This window comes from Bos indicus, chromosome 2 (genome assembly GCF_029378745.1).
Source record: "Bos indicus isolate NIAB-ARS_2022 breed Sahiwal x Tharparkar chromosome 2, NIAB-ARS_B.indTharparkar_mat_pri_1.0, whole genome shotgun sequence".
In the NCBI taxonomy this organism is placed as follows: Eukaryota; Metazoa; Chordata; class Mammalia; order Artiodactyla; family Bovidae; genus Bos; species Bos indicus.
Window position 1 is genome coordinate 94,036,927 of NC_091761.1, and position 12,392 is coordinate 94,049,318.

The 12,392-nt window shown below is 47.5% G+C and overlaps 1 protein-coding gene across 4 annotated transcripts in view; it reads left to right on the forward strand.

Annotated features, from left to right (window-relative positions):
* NRP2 (neuropilin 2) overlaps window positions 1–12,392 on the forward strand; it is a 120,174-nt gene that overhangs the window by 67,434 nt on the left and 40,348 nt on the right. For all 4 annotated transcript variants that reach the window (XM_019975603.2, XM_019975610.2, XM_019975618.2 and 1 more), the window contains exons 11-12: window positions 1,116–1,232; window positions 4,095–4,235. In XM_019975603.2, coding sequence (XP_019831162.2) covers window positions 1,116–1,232; window positions 4,095–4,235 — 258 coding nt within the window. The remainder of the gene's footprint in view (window positions 1–1,115; window positions 1,233–4,094; window positions 4,236–12,392) is intronic.

A 12,392-nucleotide genomic window follows, 5' to 3' on the forward strand; every position in this document is an offset into this window, starting at 1 on the left:
TGGCCTCCTTTACAACGGGCCTGTGGAGTCCTTCTACTACCTCCCCTGCAGCCCTTTACCCTCCCTGCCCCGCAGTGGGCCATCCCCACCTTACAAAGGTGGTTTGTATCCTAGAAGCATTTGTACTTGCCACACCCTGACCTAAAGGCACAGCCCTAAATGCTTTCCACTGAATGGAGTCTGAGTCCCTTTGAGCCCTATTCTTTTCCATTCAGTTTTGTGCAAACAGAAACAGTGTCTGGGGTCCCACCTCCCAGTGGCTTGGCTATGACTTCAGCCCTTGTGCTTCTGATGATCCTGTAACAGATGGGCTCCCAGGTCGGGTTAGCTTTGGTTCATAAAAGCACAGTCTGACTCAGAGAAGGTAGAGATGAGAAGGCCTGTTCTGTGTGCCAGCTGGGCCGAGCCAGGGGCACTCCAGTGGCCACACAAGGGCCCGTGTGCCGACGTGTCTTCCACAGGATGGAGCTCACTGTGTTAACCCAGACTTTTTTTCAAACCATTCTTGATAGGTGTCGTTCACTACGTGTGTCACCCGTACTTGTGTCTTTAAGTGATCTTTTTTTTTTTTAACATTTCTGGCCATGCCACGTGGCATGTGGGATCTTCCCCGACCAGGAATTGAGCTCACATTTCCTGCACTGGAAGTGTGGAGTCTTAACCACTGGACCGCTAGGTCCAGTGTCTTAAGCAGGTTCTGTGTCTTAAACAGAACACCCAGGGCATGGTTGAGTCCCGCCTGGGGTCAGTGTCACCCACATTCATTACGGCCTGGCGTGGCCTTTTGTGTTGGCCTCAGACCCTCTGCAGCGGAGTAAACAGGTGGGTTTGTGTTCATCCCTCTGTCATGGCTGTTTCTACATCTAGGGACCATTCTCCTTAACACAGGTTATGGTTTTGACTTCACCACAGCACACAGAAGTGACTTCATGTGTGTGTGTGTGTGTGTGTGTGTGTGTGTGTGTGTGTATGTGTCCATCTTGGCTTTCCTTTCTCCTTCCATCTTGAAAGGCCCACCCTTGGAGGAGAGACTTAATATTTGGCATCTTCCTCCTGCTGGGTGTGACACAGGCTGCTGCCTGAAGGATTCACTCCTGTACTTTGCCTCTCTGCAGACTCAAAGCCCACAGTTGAGACACTGGGACCCACCGTGAAGAGCGAAGAGACCACCACCCCGTATCCCACTGATGAGGAGGCCACGGACTGTGGGGAGAACTGCAGCTTTGAGGATGGTGAGGATGGGGTGGTGGTTGTATTTCACTGGGGTGGCATGGATGCCAGCCAGTCACAGTGGAGGCTGGTCCATGGTGGGGGCCAGGAACTGGGGGTCCCTTGGTCAGAGGTCAGGAAGGTGTGATACTTAGGGACTTGGGGCGGTAGCTATTTATAACCTATCTAGAAGGATTCAGATATTGGAAAAATCAGTACACTGGTCATCGGCTGAGATAAGGGTCCATCCAAGGAGAACTCCATTGAGAAGTCTCCTTTCCAAGCCCTCACTTCCTGTCTTTAGAATCCACAACCGTGATGGCTGTGTCCACAGCACAGTCAAAGGGAGATCTGTCTGTCAGCTGGGTGACATGACTTATCTGCATTTCCCTGTGTCTTCACCATCGCTGGTTAAGAAAGCATTACAGTTATGACTCTGAGCGTGCGTTGCATTCTCCACAAGGCGAGTGAGGTCAGGGACAAAGGCAGCAGTACGAAAAGGCACCTCAGTTGTCCCTCAACACTCAGGGCCTCTTCATTTCCCATTGACCTCATCACATGGGAAATCTGTATCATTTTCATTTTCTCTCCTAAGCATATCCAACTCAGATGAAAAAAACAATAGTTGGCAGAGCCCAAGAAGGACATCACATTTTAAATCTTCCTGCTAAGGCCACAGAATATGAGGACATTCCTAACAAACCACAAATTTTGGAACACCTGGCATTTTTGACTAGGATTAAATGCTTGACAGCCTCAATTTACAGTAAATTGCTGATCGTTATTAACTGTTCATTAAGCCAAATGAGGGAAGATTGGTCAAGAGGCTGGGGAAGTGATGGAGACAGAAAAACCTAGCACCCAGTCAGTGGGGAGATGGATGGCAAAGGCTGTGGAACCCATGCCCTTAACCACTTGCCAGTACGAGGAACTGTGCTGATGGGGTAGACGGCTCCCAAAAATGGCTACAAAGAAGAGTGGGAGGAGAGCCAAAAATAAATGCTGAAGTTGTATGACTGCAAAATGATAATTTAATGCATATGCTTTTAGGAATGCGCTTTTGTGTATTGCGTGGGCGGGTGGTGGGGGGACACTCTTGGTCAGGGATAGTTGAATTCAGAATTCTGACATTTTAATGAACTTGTTTTTGTTTTATGAAGAGGAGAAAGAGACTTGGAGAATCTTCCAAGACATGTTTGAAAGAGTTTGAGAGCCAAAAGGGGAATGCATTCATTTACTGTGTGGTGTTGGATTAGCAGAGTTAGCTTGGTGGAGGGCAAAAGGAGGGTTTTTATCTAAATGCCAATCCAAAGGAAAATTTAAGAGTTCTGTTGCAAATCAGAAGTTTAATATAATTTTCCCGTTTATAGTGTGGTTTGTCTCATTTGGGGTTTCTTTAGTGGTTCCTCCCTTCTCTCTTTTTTTTTTAAGCAAAAGATCTCTTTGTGGAATTGGGTTCCTGAGATACAGTATGCATATAAACATTCGAGAGGAATTATGCTATATTGAATTACTCCATATTTTTGAATGGAAAAATAGAAATTTAGAAGTTGTCAGGAGAAGGGAATGGTGAGGGCGAAGGGCTGACTTTTCCAAGCCACAGGTTGATGCTGCAATAATAGATTCCATGTGTTTGTTCTCATGCTGACTTTGGCCAAGGATGGGCAAATATTAAATATTCTTTCTTGGGAAGGGAAAGAGACGAGCAGGACCCAGTGGCAATCTGCCGTGTGCCCCCAGGCCAGCAGGGCCCTCCCCTCAGAGGTGAGCCCTCCTCGCCCCCAGGGTGGGAGCAGCTTGTTGCCATCAGTCTGTTGTTCCCTTTCGACTTCCTAACCTGCATTCTAGGTCTTCCCCACGGAAATTCCTCTCTGGGAAGCCTGAGAAGGGAAGTGAAAAGGCCAAAGACCCCACTTCCTCCCAGCTCCCAGCATTGAGCAGCATTTTTCCGCTGTCTCCGCAGCCAAGAGTCCTAATTTGGGTTTCCATTTCCTCTCTTCACTGCCCCCCAACCCCCACTTCATCACATGTTTGGCACCAGCTCAGACTGGATTTTTAGAGCTAAGTGGAACCTCAAAAGAAACTCTTGGGTTCAGTCTATTCACTTAGAGGTGAACAGCCCTGCAGATGGAGACAAGCCATTGTGTGGTCTCTTCTTAGATTTCTATTCTCTGCTGCCCCTGGAATCCTGGCCTTGGGGCACTCCGAGCCATGTGAAATTATTCTTCCTCCTGATTGGCGCTGAGCTGGGTGGCAGGCTGGTCTGCCCCCACCCCCCTCGTTTTTGCCCTTAACATGCCAAGCTGCCCTCCTGGCAGTACCTCCCCCTGGGGATTCTGAACTGACTGGTCCTCTGAAACGAGAGACCTGGCACAGGGAGGTGAAGGGGAGCAAACAAGCCCTCCTTGTTTCGGAGGTCACTTTCTCCTCCCCAGCCAGCACCTCCTGCATTTTGAATTCCAGCCTCTGTGGATGCCAACGGGCTGCCCATCACTGCTGACAGCCAGGTTGGCAGGATCCCGCCTTCCACCAAGGCACTGGGGAGACATTCTTCTCTGGCATTTAGGGAACAGCGATTTTCACATTTGTCTGCTCTCCAAGGTGGACAGAAGAGGCTGATTAGAGCCTGCAGCCATTTGGTGGCCTCATTTATAATTGCTGACTATGGGAACCACTGGCAGACTTGGCTTTCATGCCTGGGAAGGATGAGACCAAAGGCTGACCCGAAATCCAGCCATCGCCAAGATGGGTTCAATGAATAAGCAAAGGGAGCCATTGCTTTCTCTGTTCTCCCCTTAGGCTCTGCCAGCGGTTTAAATAGCACCACTGTGGCTGTTCTCCGAACCCATTTCATTTCCTTGTTTTGGATTTTGTTTTCCTTTCAGACAAAGATTTGCAGCTCCCTTCAGGATTCAATTGCAACTTTGATTTCCCGGAGGAGCCCTGTGGTTGGATGTACGATCACGCCAAGTGGCTCAGGAGCACCTGGGCCAGCAGTTCCAGTCCTGATGACCGGACGTTTCCAGGTAAGCCAGCCACGAGTGATGAGCTGAGAGAGGACTTCCCTGGTGGCTTAGTGGTAAAGAATCCACCTGCAATGCAGGAGACACGGATTGGATTCCTGGGTTGAGAAGATCCACTGGAGGGGTGGGCATGGCAGCTCACTCCAGTATTCTTGCCTGGAGAACCGCATGGACAGAGGAGCCTGGTGGGCTATAGTCCACCAGGAGGGGTGGCAGAGTGTGACACGACTGAAGCGACTTAACACACGTGCAAGACCAGCCTGCACCATGTTTTTCAGCTCTAGATTCCCTGGCGAGCTTCCTAGTAACTTCCCACCATGGATCAGTCCTCTGCTCTTTGCCCACAAACCACCGAGTCTTTGCTGACAATGTCACCCGACGGCATAGCTGTTTGGTGGTTCCTGGCCCTCTCTTGTGATTACAGTGCAGCCTGGAAGCTGGGAGGGAGTGGGAGACGCTAAGGTAAAAGAAGAAGAAAGAGCAGTTGGGAGTTCCTAGAAGAGGGATGGGGTAGTGTCCCTTTGTTCCCGTAGTCAGCTCACCACCACCAGCACAGAGCCTGTGGTCAGCTCCATGGTGGGTATTGTTCCTAAACTGGCTCACTGGGAAACTCCTGGCCCAAACTCCTTGACTGCTACTTCTGGGAAGGTATCATCACTTCTGTCGAAAACCAAGTCAAGGGCATGAACCACTTGGCCTCTCAAAGAGCATCGCTGCCAGTCTTTGGAATATTAGGAAGCCACCCACTTGGTCTCGAAGCCTCTCCTGACACTGCTGACAGAGTTGTTGTTGTTCAGTTGCTAAGTCGTGTCTGACTCTTTGCAACCCCATGGATTGCAGCACGCCAGGCTCCTTATCCTCCACCGTCTCCCGGAGTTTGCTCAAATTTATGCCCATTGAGTTGGTGAGGCGCTCTAATCATCTCATCCTCTGCCGCTCCCTTCTCCTTTCGCCTTCAGTCTTTCCCAGCATCAGGGTCTTTTCCAGTGAGTCAGCTCTTTGAATCAGGTGGCCAAAGTGTAGAGAGGGGTTGTCTTTAGCCCTTCTAAGCAGGTAGAGACAAGAGTTATCCACACTCTGTACGTGCCAGGCTTTTATAGCAGTGTTCCAGTAAGGTTTAACCACCAGGATTTTTTTTCCTAAATCTGCTTTGTAATGCTTGCCGCTCTGTGGTGTAAATCCCCCACTGTGGTTGAACGCAAGCTACCAACATGACATCATCAGAGGCGGAGTGGAGAAGTCAGTAACACAGCCTCAGTTTTTTCCATCACGCAGATACAATAGATATAAATAACTTCAGAATCATGTGTACTGGTAAGATGTATTAAAATAATTAGGAAGTATTGCACTTTGAGAATTTATTTCCTTTTGTTTTTTAATATACTTAATTTCTGGGTAACTTTATATAGTTCCATTGGTAATAATGCTTGTGTTTCAACAGCTGGCTTACAAAATTCCAGAAAATTCCACAATCAGCTCTCTCAAGCCAGTACATAGTAGACGTTGCTCCAGCACATCACAAGTTAGCTTTCAATGCTCCTGGACCTAGGCCCCCAAAAGAGTCTGAGAGGAAAGAGGTTAATTCTAGAAATTAGTAGATCATATGTTGCCGGCCTAGAGAAGGAAAGGGGGAGAACATCCCCTTGTGCAGAGTCTCCCAGAGTGACTCTGCTGCCCCTCACCCCCGGGCCTGGCCGTGTCCCCTCCTCCCCAGGGTGGCAGTCAAACAGATGCAGGGAGAGCACCACAGGCCGCCTCCTGACTCGGCCTGCACTTGTTTTCCCGGAGGGTCACGGCGTCTGCTCTGGAGAAAAACATTTTCATATTTCAAGTGTTTATCTCTTCAGCATTTGAGTGCTCAGAGAGATTAATATCTGAAGATCACCACCGCCCTGGGCAACGGGGGAGAACACTTACCCTCATCCCAGCCTTAATCATCCTCCCCCCGCCCTCGTTCACTGCAATAATGTTTAATTAATATAATGAGCCTCCTGCACGTTGGAAAAAAATACTTATTTTTATAACCCAGCCTGGATTTTTCATTTCATTTCCTCTCCTTTGAGACTTGGCCCAATTAATTGGTTGTTTTTCCCAACCCCCACTTTCTATACAAACGTAAAGGAGATTTGCAGGGTGTGTGTCTGTGTGTGTGCACATTTATAGGTGTGTACTTGTGCATTGTGTGTATGTTTGTGCATGTGTTTCTTTCTCAAAGTATTTGTGATTGTGTCTGTATGTGCATATGTTAGGTTTTTATGTGTCGATTTTATGTGTTTGTAAATATGGATATGCATGTGTTTGGTTTGTGTGTATGTGCAAATGTGTGCATATGTGTGTGTCTGTATGTTTGTGCTTGAGTGTGTTTGTGGTTTATATGCATGTGTGTGTGTGGTGTGTATATAAGGGGATGGCTTGGCAAAGGTGCTTTGCATGAAGGGGTGTAGATGATAGAGCAAGGGGAGATTTACTGAATCTCATTCAGCATCCATCCTCAGGCTCTTTCTAACAATTCCGCTTTCTCCCTTGCACTCTTCTGAGCAGATTTTCTCTAGGAAGGCCTGAGGTCAGCCCCGTCCAGGCTGACCTGGAGGTCCAGGTTCCAAGGCTGGCAATTTGCAAATGACACTTTGGGAAGAGCTTAAGTTACTCTGTTTGACAAGGTTCCTCTCTGCCCGCTCCTCACCCTGCCCTGGCCCTCACCTGATGCCCCATTGGTCGGCCCTAGCTACTGGCTGGGGATCCTCATCCTTGCTCTCATTCTGCTTGATTCATTACACCCTGTGGTTTGGGAGGGCTTTTCAGAGCAATCTCGAAGAGTGGGCAGCAGTTCAACCTTGGCTGGCTAGATAGGGACAGAAAGAAAATTAGGGCCATGAGGAACTGCTAGATCTAATGTTGTTTCTCCCTTAAGAAACTGAGAAAGAAAATAACAGTTTTCCTCTTCCAGAGGAATCCCTGAGGTTTGCAAAAGCAGCCCTTAGACGCTGCCTCCAGAAAACCGAATCAGAGCCCATCTGTCCATCCTCCAATGATTTAAAGAATCACTTGCTGTATTTCCCACTGTCCTTCTCCTTACAAAACATGACGCTGGATTCTAAGCAGGAGAGGATAGAAAGCCTTTTCTGTTCAGGGTGGTCCTTTTTTCTTCTTCTTCTATTTCTTCAAAAAAAAAAAAAACTGGGGCCCCAAGGGGAGCAGTTGGGAGAAAGGAAACAGCTGTGCTGTTAGGGGCAGGGCAGATGCTGACGGGTTCAAAATCACGGGACCTTCTAAGTCAAGCCTGAAAGCCACTGTGTCACCCACACTTCACCCCTCCACAAAGAGGAGACCGCACCACTCTCTAAGTCAGCCATATGTTTTATCTCCTTGTTGGATAGGTAAACAAAAGTAACTACACTTAAGAAAGGAGGTGTCTCCATCACGTGCAGAGGGAGAAGGCAGGAAAGAAAAAAGGAAATAGCCATGTTGAAATATCAGAACAGGCTATTTGATTAGAACTGTCTGTGGAAGCGACTTACATTCCTTAGATGTTTTCGGATTTCGTTCTTTCCTCTTGTTTTGTTTTCTTTTCCTTTTAAGTAAGCAATTAGTTCGGTTCTTCTGGCTAGTGGAAAGAGTTGCTTAAGGCTGACAAGACACCCTCTGGTTTTATTCCACTGTTTCTGTTTTTCAAGAGTCTTTCAAGATACTCAGAATTTCTTTTTTTAGCTCTTCGCTTGTGACTTAGAAGCCTGGAGTATGTTCGTAGTAGCCCCTGGGGACACTGTTGCGAATTCCTGGAGTGGGTTGCTGTGCCCTCCTCCAGGGGATCTTCCCGACCCAGGGACTGAACCCACATCTCTTTTGTCTCCTGCATTGGCTAGGTGGGTTCTTTACCACTAGTGCCAGCTGGGAAGCCCTCTCCGAGAAGGCACTTTGCCTTTGCCCCGTACCTGCAGTGACACTGGAAACGTCTCCCCTAGTGGGAGCCAGTGTGTCTCCAGCAGGCATTCTCAGGTACTGATCAGAAACAGAATTTAGGTGCAGTTCTGAGGATGATCAGATTCAGCTCAGCAAGGAACAAGGCCAAGAGATGCTGCGGTGAACCTGTGTGTCTAGACCTGCCCTGCTTCATATGGTAGCCACCAGCCACCTATGGCTAATTTAATTTTAATCAGAATTAAATACAGATAAAACTTCAGTTCCTCCATCATACCAGCCACATTTTAAGGGCTCAGTACCCACTCTATGTGGGGTGGTGCAGATGGCGAACACGCCAGTCATCACAGGATGCTGTCTTGGTCAGTGCTGCTCAAGCGCCTTTTGACATGAACACAAGAATAACTTCCAGGGTCCTTGCTGCTGCTGCTGGTCCTTGGTTTGGTGTAAATCAAGGGGCAGATAATTAGGGAAATGTGTCTTCTCTTTGGTCCCTTCATGGGAGTGTTCAGTGCCTGGTACTTGTGTTACTGTATCATTCTACCTAAGTGAGTAACACAGTAAAGTCAGCAAGTAACACAGACAGTATCAGAACTATCCCATTCAATCAAAAAGAGTAAATACTAAGTAATAGCAATTATAGTAATAAAAACTGTTTTATTATTATTGTCTTCAGGAATGAGACAAGGCTAGCTACAAAGGGTGCTATGCCAGGGCAGCCTCAGCATCTTCGAGTGTGTGGTCACCCTACATATGTGCTCTGTGATATGTTTGTTGACCTGATGAAGTATGACTTCAATATTACTTCATTTCAGTAACTTGGAGTCATGGAAGTAATGTAAAGAAAACAGGCAAAAGCTATTGGGACTAGTTTGCCTTTCTCAGAGGACAGAGTTCTGGCTACCTAGCATTTGCACGTTTACTAGATTGAGAGGCCAGAACCTTTACTCTGGATTCAAAACCAAGTGAGAGGAAGTCAAGAATACAATGTTCTAAAAAAAAAAAAAAAGAATACAATGTTCTGAAATACTCAGATTTTACAGATGGGGGCTCTTCCATCAGGTGTAGGGCTGTTGTAATGCACATTGGGCTGCTGGATAAACTCCGGGAGCGTGGAGGGCCAGGACTGCGATTCCCTGTGGGACATGCACAAAGGAGGATTGTGTGTAGCTGGGGATGGTCAGTAGATGGTCACAAAGGGATCAGTGAAAGAGATGAGTCACTTGTTTACAATGGGCTTGGTTTTGGGTGGTGAGCTAGCAGTGACTCTTTGAATTAAAAAGCAACTCTCTGAACTCAAAAGACCTTCCTCATAGGTGGGGCCGATGGCAGCAAACAGTCCAGACACGGAATTGCCATTAGCTTGAATTACCTTCAGGAAGCAGTTTCTGTGACTCGGCTGGGGCACAGCCACTTCAGATATGGAGCCAGGAACTTCTCAGGCTGAGACCAGGCTAGATTAAAGACCAGGAGCAGCTGGGCTAAAAGAAAGCCATATTTAAGGAATAACATCAACTGGAAAAGGAAAGTATGGTGGCCCTTCTTCATGGAAAGTAGGGAGGAAAATACCTCTGACTCTGTAGAATCACAGCAGTAGAGAGGAGAAACTATTTTTCCTTATCTTCTGCAAGTCATGATTGGTTGAGTGTGTAGATTGACAGTGAAGGGACAGTGTGATAAAGAATGTCTCAATTGCAAACCTTCATAAAAGCTGACATACAAAAAAAATCAGCTCCAGATAGACTTTTATGCAAAACCCAAGCCTGAAACCTCAAATGTCCACAAACTGGTCAATTGTAAACCTTGAGAACATTCTGTGGAGTTCATCCAAAGTCAATGTTTCCCTTAACCAGTTGTTAATTTGAGGACCTTAGCAGACATAGGCTGACCTTGGAGGCCAGCTGAGGGGCTGACTCACGTTTTAAGCATGACCTATATGAAGAGACTCCATCTCCTGCAGCACTAAATAGTCTTTCAGATGGCTGTTCTAGCAGGAGGGCAAGATGCTAGCCAGGAGATGTGTGTGTTGGACAGATTGTGTGTTTGGCTTTGCGATAGCCAGGGGGATAGACTGGTGATTTATTTCAGGGTTTGGTAAGGTGTCGGCGCCATTGATCCCGTTGCGGTTGGGCCAGGAACGTTCACGTGATCACCCAGCACTTAGGCAGCTGAAGCCAGATGTGGTTGTAAATCGCCAGGTGAAATGTCAAGAGACCCTTCCTAGAGACAGCATCAGGTTAAGATGCCTGAGCGACCTTGTCCTCCACACTTCCTCTCTGCCCTTTTGAACTCCTGTTATTCATTCCCTTGTGATTGTTTTCTCTGTGTCATGGGCAACAACAGATGTTTTGAGTCAGGGACCTAGCAGAATGCTTCCCAAGTATGTCAGGTCCAGGAGGAGAGGGATTGTATCTCTGGGACATTTTCGTTTCATTCTCTTTCTGCAGCTGAATGTATTTCCTCTACATTGTTTCTTGTTGGAAACCATCCATTGGCGACATCACTGCCATCAAACTACAAAAAAAAAAAGAAGAAACCTCTAGCAGGGAGACCTGGTTCTTAACCAGTCACTTGTCATGTTTTGGGACCTCTTAACCATCCAAAGGGCTTTTCCCCTAAAGTCCAAGCAAATCAGTAAAGTGGCCCACCCATTCAAGGCCAACCCTTGCTCTATCAAGCCATCAACAGTCACTGTCTGCTAAAACTTCCTCTGTGTTTGGCAATGGCGGGCCATAATGTTCCAGAAGAGCAGACTCCATTGACACTGCATGTGCTTCACTCACAGCAGAGACAGGGATGCCGGGACTTAAAGGAGCTGCAGCACTGAACTGAGCAAAGTACGCATCTAAAGAGGCCAGGGTTACATTTCCTGAGGAAGCGAAGACCAGGGTTGTAATTCTTCAGGAGTGAACTTATTTCTTAGTCAGAGGACAGAAATTGGCTGTACTTCACGGGGGAATAGAAGGATGACATGTGTCTAAATGACAGTGGGAAAACTTAAAACTGAATTTAAGACGTTTCTGACAGTTAGGGCTGTGCTACCCCCGCCCCCCCCCCCCTCAAAAAAACCCAAAAAACACATTGCCAGCATGGCTTTTGGAAACTCCTGCTTTGGAGAATTTAAAGGAAAGCTGTGCTAGGGATGTTTTCAGTGTGGTTCCTCTGAACAGCAGGGCTGGCCCCTTCTAAATGGTCTTTTGGGGCCCCACTCTCATTCCAGAATGATGTATTCTTTTGTCTACTGTGCTGCTGCTGCTGCTAAGGCACTTCAGTCATGTCCGACTCTGTGCAACCCCATAGACGGCAGCCCACCAGGCTCCCCCATCCCTGGGATTCTCCAGGCAAGAACACTGGAGTGGGTTGCCATTTCCTTCGCCAATGCGTGAAAGTAAAAAGTGAAAGTGAAGTCGCTCAGTCGTGTCCGACTCTTAGCAACCCCATGGCCTGCAAGGCTGCAGGCTCCTCCAGACTCCTGGCTCCAGGAGCTCCTACTACCAGGCTCCTCCATCCATGGGATTTTCCAGTCGAGAGTACTGGAGTGGGGTGCCATTGCCTTCTCTGCTGTCTACTGTAGATTGACCCAAAAGACATGTGGTCAACAATGCCTAGTGTATAGCATGGGGCTGGCCCATTTCTGGGGTTAGGACATATCTGGGAACCATCTTATTCCAGAGAACATCTTTACTGTCCTTGAGCCAAACCTTACTTCCTTTGAGTCTCTGATTGGTCTTCCCAGGTTATTGGGGCTCTTTGGACTCTTTTTCTTTCTAAAAGAAGCAAAAAAGCCAGCAAAGCTGAAGTTCCAATACTTTGGCCACCTGATGCAAAAAGCCGACTCATTGGAAAAGACCCTTACTGGGAAAGATTGAAGGCAGGAGGACAAGGGGGCGACAGAGGATGAGATGGTTGGATGGCATCACTGACTCAATGGACATGAGCTTAAGCAAACTCCAGAAGATGGTGAAGGACAGGGAAACCTGGCCTGCTGCAGTCCATGGGGTTGCAAAGAGTCAGACGTGACTTAGTGGCTGAACAATAACAGGAGGCAGAGTGTTCAGGGATGGTAGTTGAAATAAAGATCATAGCTTTTATGGAGCTTCTACTGTGCCCCTGTTCCTATGCAAAGCACTTTAAAAGGCTCTTTCCATTTCCTCCTCCTCCCAGCCCTATGCAATATTGCTATTATTGTATCCCTTTCACAGATGGGAAGACTGAGCCTTTAAAAGATTAGCAAACATTAGG